This window comes from Dipodomys ordii, unplaced genomic scaffold (assembly GCF_000151885.1).
Source record: "Dipodomys ordii isolate 6190 unplaced genomic scaffold, Dord_2.0 Scaffold25, whole genome shotgun sequence".
Lineage (NCBI taxonomy): Eukaryota > Metazoa > Chordata > Mammalia > Rodentia > Heteromyidae > Dipodomys > Dipodomys ordii.
This window is the reverse complement of record NW_012267241.1, coordinates 16,812,908-16,835,777: the sequence shown is the minus strand read 5'-3', so window position 1 is coordinate 16,835,777 and position 22,870 is coordinate 16,812,908. Positions and strand designations below refer to the sequence as shown.

The 22,870-nt window shown below is 39.9% G+C and overlaps 2 protein-coding genes across 5 annotated transcripts in view; one reads left to right on the top strand and one right to left on the bottom strand.

Moving 5' to 3' along the window:
* Ss18 (synovial sarcoma translocation, chromosome 18) overlaps positions 1 to 1,675 on the bottom strand; it is a 52,995-nt gene extending 51,320 nt beyond the window's left edge. The window contains exon 1 of one of the 2 annotated variants that reach the window (XM_013014885.1): positions 1,531 to 1,675. In XM_013014885.1, the coding sequence (XP_012870339.1) occupies positions 1,531 to 1,599 (69 nt within the window). In that variant the 5' untranslated portion in view covers positions 1,600 to 1,675. The remainder of the gene's footprint in view (positions 1 to 1,530) is intronic. The other variant, XM_013014884.1, reaches the window with a different exon arrangement.
* Positions 1,676 to 2,154: 479 nt separating this feature from the next.
* Positions 2,155 to 22,870, top strand: part of Psma8 (proteasome (prosome, macropain) subunit, alpha type, 8) — a 30,660-nt gene continuing 9,944 nt past the window's right edge. Inside the window, exons 1-3 of one of the 3 annotated variants that reach the window (XM_013014859.1) lie at positions 2,155 to 2,479; positions 16,761 to 16,887; positions 20,106 to 20,230. In XM_013014859.1, coding sequence (XP_012870313.1) covers positions 2,429 to 2,479; positions 16,761 to 16,887; positions 20,106 to 20,230 — 303 coding nt within the window. In that variant the 5' untranslated portion in view covers positions 2,155 to 2,428. Of the gene's footprint in view, positions 2,480 to 9,097; positions 9,358 to 16,760; positions 16,888 to 20,105; positions 20,231 to 22,870 lie in introns of those variants that run through there. The other 2 variants (XM_013014860.1, XM_013014858.1) reach the window with 2 other exon arrangements.

The window sequence follows — 22,870 nt, the reverse complement described above, 5'->3', positions numbered from 1 at the left end:
GCATTAATCCAGTACTGTATCTTCTCACCCATTTTCTTCAATCTAACAAACTTGACAATTAGACTGTCTCAAAGCTATCAATTTCCAAAAGGGAAAAATGAAGCACCTAATTTGGGATCTATTTTCCTCTTATCAGAGAATGGAAAATAATTGAGCATCATTCACTCCAGACTTTCTAGTAGAAAATAATCAATCCTCTAGAAATACAGTGTATGTATGTACATGTGATGTCTCCTCAGGCTGTAGACTCAGCACTGCATGAAAACACTACATTTTCCTGGCACTGTTCTGCTAGTTTGTTCAAAAAAAAAAAAGCAACAGTTGGGCAGATGTCAAATGCCCAACTAAGTTCTTTGAAGAACTGACAAAGTTAAACAGGAACCTATTAGCCCGATCTAGGGGTGTAACAGTGATGCCCACGGTGTAGTAAAAGTGGACTTTTCTATTTTCGATTTTTTTCCTACGGTAGAGAACAAGCAAACACGTAAGGTAAGATGCTAAGCTTGACTAGTTAACAACTTTGGGAAGTCTAGCTCATGAAGTTTTAGAACGCTGCAACCAGAGGATAGGAACCTTTGTGCCCACAGAGGACGTTAACACCGGAGTTCGCACTAGCCTCTCCATGAAGGGCACGGCGGACTAGTGTTTTTATCACGACTTATGTAACTGATCACGACTTGACTCCTCCACCAGACCCAAAGTTCCAGGAGGTAGGGACCACGGCTCGCCCAGTCATCTCGGCGCCTGCAACAGGCGTTCTCCATCAACACGTCCATCAGAGGTAAAGCACAGGGGTGATCCAGAGGGAGGGAAGGGGGGGGGTCTGCCCCTCAAGTTCATGGGGGTGCTGGGGTTCCACTTGGGCTGCGTCTCTGACTCTAAAAAGGTTCCCGAGTGAGAGAGACCACCCCCACCCCAACTCCTCCAGCTTGAAAGCGGGGTGACGACCGGCGTGCAGACTTCCCCTCCTGGGGGGTCGGGATCGGCACGAAGCCACCGCGGCGCGCGGGGCGGGGCGACGCCAAAGTAAGTGCGCGCGGCGCGGGGCCCGGGGGCGCGGGGCCCGGGGGGCGCCCGGCTCCGGCACACCGCCCTTCTCCGCGCGGGCGCCGCCGTCGCGCCGCCGCCGCCAGGCGCACGCGCCCGCCGCCCGAACGCCGCCCCATCCCAAGAGAAATCGGGCGGCGGTTGCTCGGGGGCTTTTTGTGTACCCCTGTCCCAAAGTGCCCGAGCGCACCGAGGGCTCGGTGGAGAAACCGGCTCGCCCTCTCCCACTCGGGAAAGGGGGGGGGGGCTCAGCCTGCGCGGCTCGGTTCCCACACTCGGCGGCTTCCCCGCAGGCCCGCCTCCGTCCCCGGCCGGCCGACTCCGGCCCGCCCGGCCCGCGGTGTTTCCCGTAGGAGCGGGACGCGCCTGGCTTCCCCGCAGGCCCGCCTCCGTCCCCGGCCGGCCGACTCCGGCCCGCCCGGCCCGCGGTGTTTCCCGTAGGAGCGGGACGCGCCTGGCAGCCCTGATCCCGAGAGGTTTCACCTTCTGAATCGCCGCGGGTGTGATCTCTCCCTTGCCTCGCTGCCTCGGGGCTGCGAACGCCACAGACATGTTGCCGCCGTCACCGCGATCGGCAAGTCCCGAGCGCTCCCGGAGAACGGCAAACTGGGGGCAAGACGCCGGCCTCTCGGGCCGAACCACTGTGGAATGCGGGGAGGGGGGATGCTGCGGGGCGGCGCACGCCGCCGGCCGGCCCTGCCTAGGGCAGGGGGCGCAGGCCCTCGGACAGTACGTTTCTGGGTGTTTCTGAAGAATTACAGCCCCGCTGGACCGTCTCCGTTCCGGCCCTGGCCCGCGCCCGTCGGCCCCGGCATCGCGGCACCCCCGTCTCCGGGAGCAGGTGGTAGGGCCGCGCCCCAGGCCTCCCTCCGCTCGAGCGATTCAGGAAATGGTCCCGCCGCGGCGGGAGAGGCGGCGGCAGGGGCTGCCCCTGCCACAGGAAATGCGAGCGGCCCGGGGCCGGCCCGCCCCCTCCGCGCGGTCCCTCTCGCCGCCGCTCACCGGCGTCCCTCCCGCCGTGGCTCGGGGGCTCTGCACCCGACCTGCCGTGGTTTTGTTTGTTTTTTTCCAACTTGGTCCTCGCCTCCCCCCCCCCCCGCTGCCGGGGAGAAGCGGACGCTCCGATCGGTCCCCGCTGCGCGGAGCGGGGCGGAGGTAGGTCCGGAGTGGTGCAGGCAGCCCGGGAGCATCTGCCGTGCAGAGTCCGGAGGTGGCAGGAACTCGGAGAACGCGGATTCGCTGGTTTAAATGGCCAGGCTACGCCCCGAAGGCGCACCTCGCCGTGCACGGTCCCGCCAGCTCGCCAAGTGGAAAGTAACCCCGACCCGAAATCGGGACCCGGAGGCCGTGTCCAGCCCTGGAGGGCAGGAGGCCAACGGGAATGGCGCGGCCCCAGAAGAGCCTGGGGTGGCACCCCGTAACTGAAACGCGGGTGGGTGTCTTCAGACTTGGGGAACCTTTGCAAGAGGACGCCCTCACGCTGCCAGTCATAGATGTATGCATACTTGGTGGATTGTCCCCCAGGCCAGACTTCAAGTCCTGGTGCTGGGTGCCGGAGAAGAAGAAAAACTTTTCACATGAATGAAAAAAAAAAAAAAAAACCACCTGCAAATGTGGGTCTATGTGTTGCTGTAGGTTAATCTGTAATTTTAGGCTTTCCTGTAAGACAAAGGGAACGTTGATGGGAAACGTTAAGTCAGTACCTCGGTTTTGTGTGTCAGTACACCAATAGTAAGTCAGTTTATGTGTAAGCTGGAAAGCAATACAGTTTAAGATTTTGTGTCAAGGAAATGCTTTAAAAAAAAAAGGTAAATTGTTCATCCAGAAAATTTGGGTCTCCCCCAAGTTAAGTAGAGAGCCAGGTGCACTCCCAACACCCGTGCGCGAAGAGCCACAGCCTTTCCTGTGATTCTGTCCATGCCATAAAAACACTGTGTGTGTGTACATGTACACATGCACGCGCGCCCATTATATGAAATCTGCTGGAGAGCATCAGCCAGAAAAATTCCAACCAGAAATGCAAATGATCTGAAAGGAGACTCTAAAAAAGGGGCTCTACCTTACCCTCCAGCTTCCTTGATAAAAATCCAACCCTTCTTTAGAAAAGTAGAAGAATCAGAGAGAAGGAAAATGGGGGAGGGGGAGGGGGATGAGTGGGATTAGGGAATACCTAGAGAATGTTGTAAATCTTGTCTTACTTCACCCTTAGTTTAGGGAGGAATCCTGAAGTAGATTGCATGGTGGAAGAATTAGGAGGTAAAAGAAAATAAAGAATGACTGGTATTTAGTTAAGGAAGAAATAGAAAATCTGAAAGGTTAGCCTAAATCTGGGAAATGACTGTGCAGGCTGGTATAAAAGGGGGGGAAAAAGTCATCAGGCAACTATATCCCCAACCAGAAAAATCAGTTCCCATTTATTGAGATATCTGAAGAAAGAATCCAGGTCACAAGCATGAAAGGATTTCAGAATAATCCTAAGGGAACATATAATGTGACAAAATAGAATAATCAGCATGAAAAATTCTTGATTCACACAAAATGACTGTAAAGTAGGCTGATATAACTTAAAAATGAAAATAGAAATTGTTGTACTGTAATAGAAAATTCCATTTGATTTTTTTAAAACATTTCCATTTTTAATTTTATTTCTTAAGTAGATTTCAGTGAACTAGTGAAATGTTGGTGAAATATGTTCATTGTTTACTGAAACTATAAGCATGGGATTAAAAATTAACTTAATTCCTCCAAAATCATACACATGCAGATAATGTAGATAACTTTGCTTTCTTGAAAGAATTTCTTTAATACTCGTTTATAGTCAATAGAATACCTATACAACAAAATCTGCTGGTATTTTAAGCCACTCTACTACAATAAATTCTTAGTATATATTAGGAAGGCACAGACCAAGTCAAGTCTGCTCATAATTGGGCTCAGAGCAAAACCCCTTAGGTAATATCTTTCAAAATATTTCTACTCACAGTCTCTGTGGCATTTGATGAGTCAATTTGAGTTGTGGCTTCCACAGATGTCAAGACTACAAGGAGAACAGCGTATATTTATATAATCATATTCCAGCCAGAACAAATTATTTTTCCAGTGCACTATAAAAGACTTTTATTTCTGATACTCCAGAAAAAATTCATTCAAAGTGAACTATAATAAAACCTAACAGGCATTTTCATGAAGTCGTACATTGTCAGACATTGAATGAATTAAGGATGAATTAAATTTGAAGTATATTTTGAGGATTAGTGATGTAAGGAAATATTTTTCTATAGAGTTTCTGCATATAATATTTATACAGACAATGTTGAAAATGTACAGGTTTGGAATTCCTGCCTATTTTGTCTATGGCATGATATTTAACTGTATTTTTTTTTGTCTTTTCCTTTTTGGTACTGGGGATCGAACCCAGGACGTTGCGCTTGCTAGGCAAGCGCTTTGCCACTGAGCTACATCCCAGCCCTATGGCATGATATTTAATAGGTCATTCCTATATTTCTCATTATGAAAATGTGATGCCCAATCACTAGATATGTTGGAAAAGGGATGTATTCCCAGCATTAGGGAAGTAGAGGCAAATACATTGTAAGTTCAAGGCCACTCTGGAGGTATGTAATAAAATTGACTCAACATAAAGAAGCGGCTAAAACATTATTAGAAGTAGTTGGGTGTTTTGTTTTGCTTTTTAAGTCTTTTGCAGTATAAAGGACTGAATTCAGGGTCTTGCCCGTGCTAAGCAAGTGCTCTACCGCTGAGCTACATACTCAATTCCCAGCACCTTGAAAATAGCCAAAAATTAAAAAAAGAGAACAAAAGAATAACATGATAGTGAAAAGATTATATAAAAGTGAAATTTATGGTAACAGGCATTCTGGCATTCACCTGTAATCCAATCACTGTGGAGGTTGAGGCAGGAGGATTGTGAGTTCAAAAGCAGCCTGTTTACCAGGGATAAGGCTCAAGTCATAGAGCACTTGCCTACCTTGAATTCAGTTCATATCAGTATCAAAAAAACTAAAATTTAAAAAATGATACTGTTGAATGATGTTGATATTAAGACTTTGGGGCTCTTTGAAATGAAAATATATTTTGCATCGTAAGATGGCCATGGGACCAAACATTATCGTTTAAACATGAAATGTCCTTCACAGGTTCATGTGTTGAGTGCTTGGTCCCAGCTGGCGCTGCTATTTTAGGAAGTTCTGCCAGGATTTCAGGACCTTATTAAAGGAACTAGATCACATGAGTCATAACTTTGAAGGTTATATTTGGTACCCAAACCCTGTCTGGTCTCCACTTCCTGTCCACTATGAGATAGTCTCTGTCATCTGCTCCTAGTGGCATAATCTACCTCATCATAGACCAAGAAATACTGAGCAAAGTGACCGTGGGTTAAACACTCTGAAGGGAGCCCAAATAAGCCTTTTATGCTTTACTTATTAGCTCAGATATTTTGCTGAGGACTATGCCAGTGTAACTAACAACACTGAGTAGCATTACAAAATTTCTGACCTCCTGGATATTTCAAACAGTACAAGAAACCCTCAAGGACTCCAAGATCAAACTCCTTAGCAAAAATTTAAAATAAAAAAGAATTTTAAAAGCAGGACTGATGTATCTATTAAGTCAAGTCCAGAAAAATCAAAGAGAAAAAGGAACCTTTGGACTAGGTCAGTAGTAAAGACCTAACATGTCCTGATTCCTTCTCTTAACACCAAAAACAAAAAGTGAGAACTTTTACAAAATAATGAGACAAATATGAAAGCGTAAGATGATAGCTTTCAGCACAAAAATATTGACAGTCACAATGAATATGAATGTTCTAAATAATACAATTAGAAGGCAAAAACTGGGAGAACTTTCTAAATTTGCAGGATTTCCCCTCACAAAATCCTATCTTCTATAAAAAAGGAAAAAAAGAAAAACTAGAGAAAGGTTTCAATCAAGTTTTGACCACATATAAAATTAACCAAAGGTTTGCCAAAGCTACTGCATATTGAAGAAAATGTTAGGATTTTTAACCTGCTCAATAACCAGACAATGCTTGCAGGCTCCAAACTATGCTTGAAAACCAGCTGACTCACAAGTGTAATAGTCATAACAGTAGCAGCATAGCAATCTCTACAGGAGGCAGAATAGGTTTAGAATTTATAAGACAAAAATCAAAAACAACTCCTAGCTGGGCACCAGTGGCTCATGCCTATAATCCTAGCTCCTCAGACAGGTGAGATTTGAAGAATGCAATTCAAAGCTAGTACAGGCAGACAAGTGCCAGAGACTCTAATCTCAAATTAATCAGCAAAAATTCAGCAGTAGAGGTGTGGCTCAAATGGTCTAGTGCCAGCTTCAAACAAACAGACAAAAAACTAAGGGACAGCACCCAGGTCCTGAGTTAAGCATCCACTATAGGTATACACACACATAAACACACAGAGACACTCCTATTCCTAGAGTTAGTTTGTCCTAACAGGTAACTATCTGAGAAATCTAGACTCACAGACCAAAGATTCAAATAAAAATTTTTATCAATCTCTGCAACATTGAAAAGAAGGACACCTTAATTTGTTCTTACCCAAGTCATGCATTTTTGTCGTTTAAATTTATTTATTATATCTTTATAAACCCATAAGAATATGATTTTGATTGAATTAATAATTACTTGAAACTATATGTATTTACTTGTCTTACATTTTTCCCTGTATATCCAAAGGGAGATCACTTTCTTCTGCTTGAAGAAGTTTAATATTTCTTTTTGTGTTTGTAACAAATGACCTTTGTGTTCATGTGAAAAACACTTTCATGTGCCTTCAATTTTAAAGAGTATTCTTACTAGATAGAGAATATTATGTATTTATTTTCTGGCATGTGAAATACAGAATTATTGTCAGAAATTAGCTGATAAGTTAATTTGGCCTATCTACTTAAACTTACATATAATTCTATGTCATGTATTACTCATTGAAAAATACTGGTTCAAGAAGTTACACATATTTTGTAAATATGCACATTATATGCATATTTATATGCAAGTAAATATGCATATGGTATATCACAATTCATATTTTTATATCATCAATTTCATCAGGAGTCTTTATTCATCACATCAAAATTTTTGGACACTTTGATTAGTAACCATGAGATTCTCAAGCTTTAAAATTTCTAAGCTTTCTGCCTGGGTAGAAACAAGTAAAATCTGTTATCATTGTTTTTCTTCAAGTGATAGGCTCACTTTATTCACCTTCAAATGTATGCCAAAATATCTGACTCTAAATAATCATTCTTTCATAAAAGTATTCCATGAGAAATGGAGCTGGTTCAGTCAGCAATTCATAGATTTACACAAGGGCCACACAACAGTAACTCACACTTCTAATCCTAGCTACTTGGGAGACTGAGAATGGAAAGATCATGTTTTGAGGCTAATCTAGGCAGAAAAGCCTTTAAGACTTGTTCTCAACCCCTAGCTAGGTGCAGTGGAATATACCTGTTGTCTCAAGATGTGTGTGGTGAACCTGCAATCAGAAGATGGATCATGGTTCCCAGCCAAATGGGCAGAAAATTTTTACTAGACTCTATTGCCACTGAGGGAACCTGGACAGGATGGTGTGGGTCTGTAATCCTAGCACTAATTTCTTCAGTTAAAACATTGTCTTAATTTTTGCTGTAAGCATTAATTTGATGGAATATTTGCTTTCATTAGTGAGCCATTAGCTCATAGAATGTTTTGCACACAAGAAAAAATGGGGGAAAAACACTATTATGAAAATTATAATTTATTGGTTTCAAATGACAAAAGACCCATCAGAGAAGTAGAGGGAAAAGAAAAACAGAGGAAAAACTTAGAATTTAAAAGCATAGGGAAGGGCTGGGAAGATGGCTCAGTGGTAGAGTGCTTGCCTGCATGCCTAAGACCCTGGGTTCAATTCCTCAATAGCACATAAGCAGAAAAAGCTGGAAGTGGCGCTGTGGCTCAAGTGATAGGGCGGTAGCCTTGAACTGAAGAGCTGAAGGACAGGACCCAGGCCCAGAGTTCAGACCCCACAACCAGCAAAAAATAAATAAAAGCAAAGGGGCTGAAATGTTACTCTTCTAAAATGTCTGTACAAAATATGAGGTCCAATTGCACAATACCAGTAGTTTCTATTTGGGATGTTGAAGAAAGAGGATCACAAGCCACGCCTGTAATCCTAGCTACTCAGGAGGCTGAGATCTGAGGATCGCGGTTCAAAGCCGGCCCAGGCAGGAAAGACTGTGAGACTCCTATCTCCAATAAACCACCAGAAAACCGGAAGTGGCACTGTAGCTCAAGTGGTAGAGCGCTGGCCTTGAGCTGAAGCGCTGAGGGACAGCGCCCAGGCCCAGAGTTCAAGCCCCACGACCGACCAAAAAAAAAAGAAAAGAAAGAAAGAAAAGAGGATCACATGTTCAAGGCCAACCTGGGCAATTTAACAAAACCTGGTCTCAAAATGAAAAAACAAACAAAAAAGCCAACACTTGTGAGCCATGCCTGCAATTCTACATACGCAAGAGACTGACATCTGAACATTGAAGCAAATCCAGGCAGAAAACTGAGACTCCTATCTTCAATTAACCACCAAAGAGCTGGAAGCAGAAAACTCTATGACACTCATCTCCAATTAATAACCAAAAAGCTGGAAGCAGAACTGTGGTTCAAATGGTACAACACCAGCCTTGAATAGAAAAGCAAGTAGGAGGAAGGGGATGCGGGCCTAGCCAGCCAGATCAGTGGGATCACGGGGGTGAAAGGTCTCACATCCAATGGGAAGTGGGTGAGCCCCTGAGTTCAAGTCCCAGGATTGGCACGTACACACAAAAAGGGCCAACAAGCAGAATGCTGGCCTAACACGTGTGAAACCCTGTATTCAGTCCTTAGTGCCACGAAAAATCAATCTTTAAAACCTAACTTGGATGGTTATTTTCCTCACAGTGAATAATCTGGCACCGCTCAGGGTAAAACCGAGATGGAAAACTAGGAGCCAAGACTGGGCAGGAAGAGCACCACCGCCTCACGGGAACAGATGGAATGACTTCCGGTATGCAGGACTTCCAGTATGCGCAGGAGCTTCTGGGAGACAGAAGCACGAGGCAGTGCACGACTTCCGGGAGTTAGCGCGTGGTGGTGGATGCTCAGTCCACCAGCTTGAGCTGCTCTGAGACTGCGCATCTCTACAGTCCTGTGCCATGGCCTCTCGCTACGACAGGGCAATCACTGTCTTCTCTCCAGATGGACATCTTTTCCAAGTGGAATATGCCCAGGAAGCCGTGAAGAAAGGCTCCACGGCGGTGAGGCCCTTCCCCCCCTCCCCCCACAGGTCCATCCCTCCCCTCTCCCCCCCCTATGCCTTGGCAGACCTCCTCATCCAGTCCCAGCCCACTGCTCAGGAATATAGGGGCCAAGACTGGAGTAGATCTTCTCTCTTCCCCCTCGCTTGTGAAAACTATCCAGTCTTCTTATTGAGGGAAATTTTGCTTCTGAGATTTGGGTAAATTTGATGATGCATTTCACTGGTTTCAGTTGTACAGTTGCTTTGTTTAAAAGTAGTTATAGATATAAAGCTAAGATAAGGAGCAGAGGGAAGCAAATAGTGATTCTAGAAGATACATAAATCTTGTGTCTGAAAATAATGACATACCCAGCAATACTCATGGATCACTTAGGAATTCACAGAACCATCCTTAGAAAAGTCATGCTTTTGTGATGGAAGCCATTGTTTAATAACAATTGTGAATGATGAGAAATAAAAAAAAAATTAGCCAAATCTGCTCCAGTAATATGGACTTAATATAGTATTGTCTTTTTAGATAAGGAAATATTCAAATAGACTAACTCAAATATACATGCTAAAAGTAGTTTCATTGGGGCTGGGAAGGTGGCTCAGTGGTAGAGCACTTGCCTTGCATGCATGAGGCCCTGGGTTCGATTCCTCAGCATCATATAAGCAAAAAGAAAAAAAAAGCCAGAAGTGGCACTGTGGCTCAAGTGGTAGAGCGCTAGCCTTGAGCTGAAGAGCTGAGGGACAGCACCCAGGCTCAGAGTTCAGGCCCCATGACCGGACCCAAAAAAAAAAAAAAAACACAGTAGCTTCCTAGTCATTTCCACACCAGTATTTGGAAGTCTTTTAGACGTTCAGAACTCTTTCCTGCTTCCTTTCTGTTCTTAAGTAATTCTGGAAGTTAGTTTCTTGAGAGTTTATACTTTATACTTATGTATCCACATTGCGGAAAAATGTAAGCACTCATGGTAGCTATGATAGTATACTTTTAAGGCTGCTGCCAAATTCTACTTTGAATATCTTAATGATTTATAAAAACTTAAAAGGACCCTCATGACTAAAGATCTTTTACCCCTAAACTTCCAAAACCTAACCTAAAATCTCGGAAGGACCTGATGCAAAATCACAACCAAAAAAAAACCCCTTCAAATTTCATACATATGTTCGTTGTATATTTTGGAAATTTAAACAGTAGCTATGAAAATACCCAGAGCATTTCTAAGTCTACAAGTGTCTTTACATATCAATTTCATAATGGGAGGAAATAATTCACTTTCATTATAAACTAATCAAATGGTTAACTTTTATAAACTTAGCAAATGTAAAGTGCCAGAAATTAATTACAAACAAAACCTATTATTAAAATATTTTTTCTATTTAATTAGGCCCACTAGTTTAGCTCTTATTTTATAAGGAATATTTTTGGAATTGTGAATTTAGGAAAAGTCTGATGTAGCTTAAACCAAAAGGGTACCATTTTGATAAAAACAAAAAAGTTATATAATCCCCAAAATGGCATGTAGCATATGGTTAGAAAATAATGTCTAAGTTTTAGAGCCTAAAATAAAGGGAGTAATGGGAGAAGACTTGAGTGTAATAAGAAACCACATTGGCTCATTTAAAATGTTTTAAGAATGTTATAGAACTGATTGATAGTTCCTTTGTAATGAACTGTAAAAGGGTAAGGATATAAAAATACCTATAGTGGGCATTTATAAAGATACATTGGGAGAGTGAGACTTTCAAGATTCTGAAATTACAATTTGCATCTTCTTAGAAGTTATTCATTGTGTTTCCTTGAGGGTGCTATGACCTTTTAAGTAGGGTAAAGTTTATACTGTACTTGTTTGTTAAAATAGGTTATAAAATACTGTATCTATAAACAGCAGTTAATATGATGGGTTAGAATTAAGCTAGTTTTGACCATTATGTACATATGATATTATTTAGTAATGTAAAATTCTATGTGGGCCATAATTATATGGGCATAGATTCTACTTCTTTGATTTTTTTGACAGTGCAGAGTGGTGCCTGATGGTTGTTTTCTTTTTGCTTTAGGCTTTGTCTCCATAAATGCAAAATACATTTGAATAACATTTTGGGAAAGTAATGCCTTTCATGTTAGGAGAAAACATGAATCTCAGTATTCTCATGAAAAAGATAAGATTTATTATTATTCCTCACTCTGTCCTTTTCCTGACCTCAAACTTAATGGCTTCATATTTCCTACTTTATCAAATCTTAGTTCTCATGCCTGGTTGTCCAAGCCTTCCAGAAACCTCATCCACTTTAACTGTCCATGCAGGGGACATACTTACCCTTCCATGTTAGTTTGCTGGTTGGTGGGTTGTTTTATTTTGTTTTGTTTTTGTTTTTGCTAGCTCCCTGAAGCTATAGAAAAGGTAAGAAAGGGGTCTTCCTTGGCTCCAGGACTATCTATGTGGACAAACATTGGCTTGCTTATTTGTTTTTTTTTATTTTTAAAATTTTTTTGAACAGGTTGGTGTGTTTTTGTGGTGTTGGGAATGAACTCAGGGTCTGGCACATGCTAGGACTACACTCTGCCACTATGCCATACCCCAGACCTTGCTTATTTTTTTAAAAATGCCACACATTTTTTTCTCTGTCATCGTGTCTGAACCATTTGTCATCATGGATCCATTTTCTGACTCTACAAAGCACAAGCACTGAGTTCAGTCTGCTGAATTCAATCCTGTGACACCAGCTAAAAGAAAAGTGGGGAGGGGTGGATGTTAGGTGTATCTTCGACAAAGGACAAGGGAAGACAAGTATGAAAAGACAACTATGTTCTGTGAACTACAAGCTATTTGGGATGCTGAAATAAAATAAATAAAACTAGAAACAGTCATCAACATTTTACTAGTTTGTTTTATCTTATTTGAACTCCACCTCCCCCAACTTTCCAATGGAATATTGTGCTAGGGTTTGAGAGGAGTGGAAATCTCACCAAGAGTTTGCGCATGTTAGGGAAACAATCTATTACACCCCCAGCTTTGGAATATTTTTTACTTAAAAATCTTGATTTACATAAATAGAACTGTAAATACTGTTGTAAGGAATAATTCATAATAATTTCTATATCTCTTCCCATTTTCTACCAGTGGTAACATTTTACAAAACTATAATGCAATATCACAACCAGGATATTGTTGATATTAACGTATCACATTTTATTCAAATTTCCTCAGTTTTACCAAATCAATTTGTATATTAAGTTCTTTCAAATTTTATTAGCTGGGCAATTTATGTATCCACAGTGAACACCTCCAGCTCTGCAGCTTTCCCTCATGATGCCCTGATTGACCTCCTTATTCACCACACCTTCCAATCCATGTCTCCAATCTCTGACATCACCCCTCTGGCCCTCCATATCAGAAATGTTATATGAATAGTATCATACAGAATGGAACCATTTAGATTTTTTATTTTTGCCAGTCATGGGGCTTGAACTCTGGGTCTGGGCCCTGTCCTTCAGCTCTTCAGCTCAAGGCTAGCGCTCTATCACTTGAGCCACAGGACCACTTCTGGTTTTCTAGTGGTTTATTGGAGATAAGAGTATCATGGACTTTCCTGTCTGGACTGGTTTTTAACTGAGATCCTCAGATTTCAGTCTCCTGAGTAGCGAGGAGCCACTGGCTCCTGGCGATATGGTAATCTGTTCAAGCACATGTATGTTGTTTCCATTGTATAGCTAGTATGAATACAATTGTTATGAATACTGCAAGGTTTTCAGTAAAACATGGGTATAAATTTTTCTTAGGTATAAATCCCTAACCATGCATTTGCTGAATTATATGGTTAATCACCTGGGTAGTCAGTAAGAAACTGCCAGATGGCTTCCCAGAGTAGAAAACAATCTCTCTTTTGAATGGATGAATGATCCAGTTTCTCTGCCTCCTTGTCAGCATTTAGCAGTTTTACTACTTTTCAGTAAATGTGTAGTGAAATCTCAGTATAGTTTTAATTGAAATGAATATTAATGGCTAACGATGGATGAATATATTTATGGTGCTTAATTGCCACTATATCTTCTTTAATGAAGTGTATCTTAATTTCTTTTGCCAATTATCTTTATTTTTGCCAGTCCTGGGGCTTGAACTCTGGGCCTGGGTGCTGTCTCTGAGCTTCTAGTTCCAGTTCCAGCTTATTCATAGTTTACTGGAAATAATGTCTCACAGATTTTCCTGTTTGGCGTGGCTTTGCACTGAGATCCTCAGATCTCAGCCTTCTGAGTAGATAGGATTGTAGGCATGAGCCATGGATGCCCAGCTCTAATGATTTGATTGTTATTTATTTATTTATTTTTACTGTTGAGATTTGACTATTCTCTATAGATTCTAGATACTAGTCCTCTTTCAGATAGATGGTTTGCAAGTATTGCACCTTACATTTACATTTTAATAACTTTCCCATAGACTTTACAGAGCAGAAGACTTTAATTTCCATGAGGATTTGTTTTAGTTATTGTGTGTCTGTGTTTTATTATTGCACAACATATTTCCATGTTTTCATGTCTTTCACTTCCTGAAGAGACTGAATTAATTCTGCTCTAGAGCTTCTCACTTTCTAGATTTGCCTGATGATTTCCTTGCCTTTATAGGATTAACATTTAGAGAAATAAGCAAATCAATACACACTTGTTGGTCACAAGGATAATAAAAAAGGATAATAAAAAAGGACTCTTGAAGTTAAGATTTAACTGAAATTAATAAAAGAGGAGTTGCAGGGAAAGATTGTTTCATGTGAAGACTTGGGAGAAGATAACAAAATTGTGTTTGATTAAGTCTTGCAATCAGGAGGTATAGCCAGTCCTTGGAATAAGGAGGATTATGAATAAGTATGCAGAAGCTTTATAGTTAAAGTGCACTGGGAAGCTTGTGAAAGAATATTAACAAGACAATAATCTACTGATGTTTTTAAATGCTGCCCTGGCTGCTTTGTGGATACTACATGGAAGTGCATTGGGGTGTTGAGGAATAGAGAGAGGTAGGAAGCAAGAGTAGAAACAATGTAACCTAATAAACCACTGCAGTAGTATATAGGCCAGAGGAAAATACAGTGATTTTATTATACTACCTCCTGGGTGATTCAAGCAGATTATTTTTTCAGATCAGATAGAAATGTGGTAATTATTTGGATATGTGTGATGAGATGGGAGAAAGAGTTCAGTAAAAGATGGATCTTGAATGTCTTCCAAAGACCCAGATATTAAGGCTTGGGCCCCAGTGTAGTACAGTTGGGAAGCTGTAGAACTCTAAAGATCAAGCATTGTGGGAGGTCCTATGTGAGACTGTGGGATCACATTTCTTCCTCTTCCCCTTTGCTTTCCATGCTCATCAAATGAGCAGTCTGTTCTACATGTGGTTCCCACCATTGCCTTTTGGCACTCTAATTGGAGGCCTAAAGTTCTGCATTTGGGACTGGACTGGAACCCCCAAAACCATGAGTCACAGTAAACATTTTCCCTTCATGAGTTAGTTGTCTTGCCTATTTTGTTAATTGTAATGAAAGGCTCAACTAACACAGATGACAACCAGGCATACAACGTAAAGAGTAGAATCGGTAGAGATTTAATTTCTGATATAACCTGTAGTTTTACCTGTGCAGATAATAATTTAAATACATAGGAATGAATAAAAATCAATTCATAAATAGTCTCAGGCCTGACATACATTTTTGAGATGTGTATTTATTTCTATGATTATCTCATGTTTGTTAATGAGTCTTAAGTGGTTTTTTTAATTGTTATTGCTGTGAGTTTTTAAATTTTTTTTTCTATTTTGTCTTTTTCATACAAATTTTAAATTTTATTATTTTTTAATTTGGGGTTATTATGTTGATATTTTTCTTCTTTTTATTCATTTCTTTGTATACATTTCTTTTACTCTATTAGATTAGATAAATTAACTTTTATTAGAATTTTCTTTTAATTATTTGCTTAAAAAACAACTCTTTTTTTTGTCAGTTCTGGGGCTTGAACTCAGAGCCTGGGCACTATCCCTAAGCTCTTTAGCTAAAGGCTAGTGCTCTACCATTTGAGCCAGAGCTCAACTGCCACCTTTGGGTGGTTAATTAGACATAAGATTCTCAGGGGGCTGGGAAGCTGGCTCAGTGGTAGAGCACTTGCCTTGCATGCATGAGGCCCTGGTTTTGATTCCTCAGCATCATATAAGCAAAAAGAAAAAAGCCAGAAATGGCGCTGTGGCTCAAGTGATAGAGCACTAGCCTTGAGCTGAAGAGCTGAGGGACAGCGGCCAGGCCCAGAGTTCAGGCCCCATGACCGGACTCAAAAAAAAAAAAGAAACTTAATACTGGATATTCAAGGGTATCAGTTTGGCTCTTGTGAGGACAGCATAGGAGATGGTGTCATGATAGCAGGACCATGTGTAAGAGAGAGAGCCATGACTAGCCAAGAGAGGCCAGAGCAAGAGGAGGAGACAGGCTTGTTTTTCTTATAAAAACTCTGAAGCTGGTACTCATACCTATAATGCTAGTTACTCAGAAGACTGAGAACTGAGGATCATGGTTTGAAGCTAGCTTGGGCGGGGAAGTCTATGAGACTCCTATCTTCAATTAACTGCCAAAAAGCTGGAAGTGGAGTTGTGGATCAAGTGGTAGAGTGCTAGCTTTGAGCACAAAAGCTCAGAGACAGTGCTTAGGCCCTGAATTCAAGCCCCAGGACCAGAAAGAAAATCAATAAAATAAAAATTAAATCTCTCAAGAGAATTAACTCAGGGATCTCATAAGAGCTATGTTAATTCCTTCTGAAGGCAACCCCTCATAACCTGTGATCCTGTCACTTTCTCGGCTACTTTTGGCCTCTCTGTTCATTCTGGCTTCTGTAACAATATTATATACTCAGTAATTTATAAACAACAAATTTATTTTTTACTTCAGGCTTAGAAATTGAAGCTTAAAGCCAACTTAGTCATAGTTTCTTCTTTCATATAATAGTACAGAGATTGAACACAGAGTTGTAAATGTTAGGCACATGTTCTATCAATCATTATACTTCAGTCCCCTTAGACTATTTTTTTATCACTGCCATTATCAGCCACTATAGTAGCAATTTGTATGGATGAACAATATCTTCTTTCACTTTGGTTAAAACTGTACTATGTTTAGATAGTGCCTTTGAGGTATGAAATCAGGACACTTGTCATTTCTTTGTTGGTAGTATTTTCTTTGCTTTTTCTACCTATTTGGTCTTTGTTTTGAGTTTGGGGAATGGGCTGCCAGAAAGCCTGAACTTATGCACTTGTTTTCCCAGAAGTCTATTTTTCTTTCATTTTTATTAAATGTTTAACAACACACCCTTTCCTTTAAGTCATATGCTAGAATAACTTGTCAGTTTTAAATTTAAAATTAATTATTTTCTATTTGACCTGACAGGTTGGAATTCGAGGCACCAATATAGTTGTCCTTGGAGTAGAAAAAAAATCAGTTGCCAAGCTTCAAGATGAAAGAACTGTGAGGAAAATTTGTGCTCTTGATGACCATGTTTGCATGGCCTTTGCAGGTACTTATGGCCCTACACTAACAATGCTGTGGTATGGAAACACAATGGTCCCTAATATTAATTAATATTTTTACATGTTTGTACAACATATGTAGTTATATCACCCAGCTTTTACTAAAAACAGACAATATAACCTATTTTTTTATAATTTTTGTATTGAGATTAAGTGATTACATAAATTTCACAGTATTGTGGGATAGTAATAATTAAAGTCACAAACACATTTTAACCTTCACAAGGCAAATTGTCATTATCATGGTCTATAAAGTTTGTGAATTCTGTCTTTTTTTTTTTTTTTTTTTTGCCAGTCATGGGGCCTGAACTCTGGGCCTGGGCGCTGTCCCTCAGCTCTTCAGCTCAAGGCTAGTGCTCTACCACTGGAGCCACAGCGCCACTTCCGGCTTTTTCTGTTTATGTGGTGCTGAGGAATCGAACCCAGGGCCTCATGCTTGCAAGACATGCACTCTACCGCTGAGCTACCTTCCCAGCCCTAAAGTTTGTGAATTCTATGACCTTTGATAATACAACTATTTCTTCCACATCAGATGATATGTACATTGCTTTCCTTTTGCATAGTGTTAGCTGTTCCCTTTTTCCCTCTCATTGTCTCTTTCCCATCACTGCCCTTGAGTTGCTTAGTTCATTTTCATCAATATCCAGTTCATCTGATGGGCCCCTCTGAATACAACCTCTTTTTAAAAGGAAATTACAACTCTATTAGCTGTTATAAATGTCTAATAATGAGTTTTGTTAAGATTCTCTGAGGCATGATTGTTCCTTGTTTTTAAATCTCCAGAATGTGTCAATCTTAAACAATAAGCCTCATCTTATATTACATATAACTCTCCGCTATATGAGAAGTGAAAAATGTCTTTCTTCTCTGATGCTAGCCTATGATACAAGCCTCTGCAGTGGGTTTAAAGCTTGGGAGAAGTATAGGCTTGTCTTGAACCTATGTCTACTGTTCTATCACCAAGGCTACCTAGTTAATCTTGTAGGGGAAGTTCAGCCTCCCTTCCAGTACAAGGAACTGGATCATGAGCAACAGATTGTTTCTAGTTTCTCATTGTCTTTCTCTTTCTCCACACTCTTCAGCTGTCCTGTTTTCTGCCAATGCTCCTCTCCTCTTCTCTTTCTGTGTTCTAAATATAGCTTCTCCAAGCATATTAATCTTTATCCTTTTCCAGTTGTGAATCATATTCACATTGTCAAGAGGAAATTCCAAAATATCCTATCTGAACATATTTCTAATTGAATGCAATTTTAATCCACAAGGTAGATTAAGTCAATCTCTTGCCATTTCCTTCTCTTAGGTAAAGAGAAGAAAATTGGTTCTTCTTTATTTGACTGTCTGGCTAAAATTCACTTTACCTATGAGTGTTAGGTAATTATAAGCAGTGATGTATTCAAACAGCTTCACTATTGACTAATATTAATTTCAAGGACTAAAGATTGTTCCAGATGTATAGAAATAGGAATTCAAATAATGTAGAAGAGAAATTAATCGGTGACTGCAAAAGACTAATGGCTATGTGCACAATGGGAAATTTCTAAGACTTGATCAGTAAATTGTTTTTGGCAGTTCAATTTTTTTTTCAATACTAGTATTTGAACTCAGGGTTTCAAGCAGCACAATTCAATCCATATTAAGAAATCAAGGAGGAGGTATGCACACATTTTAGAATACAATTTGGCTCTTTTTCTCTAAGTTTCCCACTCTTCCTTTGTTAACTATTGCTTTACACAGCAACACTGACCTAGACTTTTTTCAGAAAAAGAAAATCAAGGAAAGAAATAAAGTGACCATAGAAGAATCCTTTATTGGGGCTGGGAAGGTGGCTTAGTGGTAGAACGCTTGCCTTGCATGCATGAGGCCCTGGGTTTGATTCCTCAGCACCACATAAGCAAAAAGAAAAAAGCCGGAAGTGGTGCTGTGGCTCAAGTGGTAGAGCGCTAGCCTTGAGCTGAAGAGCTGAGGGACAGCACCCAGACCCAGAGTTCAGGCACCACAACCGGACTCAAAAAAAAAATTCTTAATTTTTAAACCTTTAGTCTTGACACAACAACCTAAGAAATAACCATGATAGTTGTATTAAATACAAGTTTGAATTCAGTAGATACCTGTTTGACAATGAAGTAACATTTCCTTCCTTCTGTCCTTTCTGTCTTCCTTCCTTCCTTCCTTCCTTTCTTTTCTTTCTCTCTCTTTCTTTTTTTTTGGGGGGGGGGGTCCAGTCGTGGGGCCTGAACTCGGGCCTGGGCGCTGTCCCTCAGCTCTTCAGCTCAAGGCTAGCACTCTACCACTTGAGCCACAGCTCCACTTCCGGCTTTTCTCTTTTTGCTTATGTGGTGCTAAGGAATCGAACCCAGGGCCTCAGGCATGCAAGGCACTCTACCACTGAGCCACCTTCCCAGCCCCTCTTTCTTCCTTCCTTCCTTCCTTCCTTTCTGTAGAGCTGAGGATTGAACTCAGGGCCTTGTACTTTATTAGGAAAGTGCTATCCCACTGAGATAAATCCCCAACCCATTTTCATGTAAAAGAACATTTTCATGTTAAAAAAAATCCAGCTCGCTAGTAGCATTTTTTTTTGTCAAGGTTATGTACAGAGGGGCTATAGTTGCATAAGTAAGGTAATAAGTACATTTCTTGTCAAGCTTGTTTCCCCTTCCCTCATTTTTCTTCTACTTTCCCTCCCCCACAAAGTTGTACAGACCATTTCCTACATATTGTCTTGTATATGTTGCTGTTGCATTGGTTCCCCCCTCATCCTTTGTCTCACCATTCTATTTTTCCTCTTCCCTTCCCTAATTCAGATAAATATATATACAATACCAGGGCACCAAAATCAAAAACAGTGACAACAGGGGATATACCATAGGGGGAAAGAACATACAAAAGAAACAAAAAAAATCACATAGTACGTTAAAAACAGCAACAACAAAGAAAACCTCTTGTGAATTTTGACTATCATTCTTAATAACTAGTTTCTTTAAAACTAGTATGTAGTTTCTTTAAAAACTAGAACATATCAATTTAAATTTCTAAAAGGAAATCAATATGTAAGTTGTACTTTTCCTATTACAATCCCTTCAGAAACGACATTGAAGGAAAAAATGAAGTTTTCAGAAAGATTTGATGAAGTTGAAAGTCCTTTGACACAGACAAATATAATAATATAAAAAGATACATCTTTGTGAAGTTTTAATTATTTTTGCAGGACTGACTGCTGATGCAAGAGTAGTGATAAACAGAGCCCGGGTGGAATGCCAGAGCCATAAGCTTACAGTTGAAGACCCAGTCACTGTAGAATACATAACTCGCTTCATTGCAACTTTAAAGCAGGTAAGCAGATGTCTTCATTTGTTTTATTTTCTGTCTTGGCAGGTCCTATCATATAAATGCTATAAGAATTCACTCAAATAAATCTACTAAATACCTTATTCTCACAATTATTTCAAACACTTATTCAGGTAGAATGGATTGCTTTTATCACAGAAAATCTTAATCAGTTTCAATTTTAGGAATTAAAGGAAATTTTAAAAAACAGTAAGTCTATTCTTTTAAGGAAAGTTCTATATTTTTAGAGATAAAGTAATAACCACTTTAAATCTGACCTACAAACCCAAACACACCTGATCTTGTTTAGGTATAATTTCTTCTAAATCTGTACGTAGATAAACATTGAAGTATAATTCTGATGTATTAAGTATAATTATGATACATTTCACTTGTTTATATATATTTTATATATTACAACATCATTCGTGTAGTTATTTTCTTGTTAACTATATACTACATTTGACTGAACCAATTTTATTGTGCAGCTAGCTGTACCCGGGGCATCGCCAACTTTGAATTTCTTCTTTTTCTTTATTTTACAAAAAAATATTACATTGTCATTATAGTATTGTGGTTGCTATTTGCATTCTTTTTCTGTGGTACTTGGGTCCTCACATTTGCTAGACAAGTTTTCTAATTTTGAAACAGGTTCTCACTTTTTCCACAGGCATGGACTGTGAGCTTCCTGTTTTACATTTCCCACATTAAGTGGGATAACAAGCTCATACCACCATGTCCTCCTTCTTCCAATTGAGAAAGAGTCTTGCCAATGTCTAGAAGCCCAGTCTGTCCTAATTTAATTATCCTAATTTCAGCCCTCCCCGTAGCTGGGATGACAGTCTCATGTCACCATAGCCAGTTATTCATTTAGAAAGGAGTCTCACATGCTTTATTCCCAGGTGAGCTTTGAACTGTGATTTGGGTTCCAAGTACCTGGGATTACAGGTGTTAGTCAGCACACCTGGCTAAAGTATACTCTCTTAGAAGTGGCAATTTAGTTATTGAGTGTGTCTTTCACAGGTGCTAGTGACTTATGCCTTTAATCCTATCCACTCAGGAGGCTGAGATCTGAGGATCATGTTTCAAAGCCATTCTAGACAGGAAAGTCCTTGAGATTCTTAGCTCAAATTAAACATTAAAAACCCACAAGTGGAGCTAAGGCTCATGTAGTAGAATGCTAGCCTTGAGGGGGAAAAAAACAAAACAAAACATTTTTTTAAGTAAGAGAGGAAGGAGGAAGAATGCAGTCATAAGATTCAATATATGTCCTATTAAATTAAGAAAATTGAGAGGAAGAGGGGTTGGGTTGGGAAGAATAATGGAGAATAATGAATTAGGTGACATTGATCAAGATATGTTGTACTTATAAACTGATTGGTTGAATACTAATTCCTTAGTGACTACTTAGTGATAATAATAAATACAATTTAAAACATAGTGTGTCCTTAAGAGCTAGAATTTTGAAATTTGATTCTGATTTTTCTAATTTTTAGTGCCTTAGGAAAACTGGATATTTCAATTTTTCTTATACATAAAATGAATATTATGGATAATGCCTATTTTAAGTAATATAATGCATAATTTAATATATTTCAAGCAGATTTTCTGACAAACCTATTATCATCTATGTAGAGATATTTTACAAATTCTTTTGTATATTGAAGTTTTAAATGATGGACTTATGAACAAAATTTCCCCCTTTGGGCCTTTTTAAACTTGTTTAAGCTGTGACAGAAAATCTCAAATTTTCATATGACCTTCCTATTTTATTTGCTTTGATTTTGCAAGTTGTTACAAAGGTAGCCACCAAAAAGTATAGAATTTCTTCTAGAATTACCAAGGTTAAGCACAGAACATTTTTTAAAACATAGTTACAAGTCTGTCACAGTAAGATTGCCCCTGGAGAGACTTGGAGATCTGGAACAGAAAGTAGATATCTCACTTGTGTCTTTTATATATCATTTTACCCCTATGCATATATTAATTTTTCATTGAAAAAAGATTAATAAGTAAATAAGATATATTTTCATGGCATTATATCTAGGTGTGAAATACTTTTTTTTCCCCCAATACCAATACTGAGGACTGAATTCCAGGGACTGAGCACTGTCCCTTAGTTGTTTCTGGTCAAGGATAGTACTCTGCCTCTTGAGCCACAGTTCTACTTACAGCTTTTTGCTAGTTAATTGAAGATAAGATTCATGAACTTTCTGGCTGGAGCTGGCTTCAAACCTTGATCCTTAGATCTCAGCCTCCTGAGTAGCTAGGATTATAGGTCTGAGCCACCAGTACCCAGCATAGCCTTATTTTTGATAAGGTTATTTATATTGGTGCCTCAATTGTTTGCATTCAAATTTTGAAATGGCTTGTAAAAATTCATTTAATTTAGCAAAATTGAATAGTAAGGCCCTATACATAGATAAGGCCTAGAGAAAAGCTACTATAAAGTTAATTGAAATCACAGAGTTGTATACAGAGTTAACATAGAACCACAAACAGACACCTATATAAAGTGGCCTACATATTTAGTCCTCAGCTTTTTTCCAGGGCTGCCTCTGTATGACTTTAGGAGCACTATTCTCAGTGGGAATTCCACTCCTTGCAGCCAGCACATGTCCAAGAAGTCCCTTGTCACTATTGTAA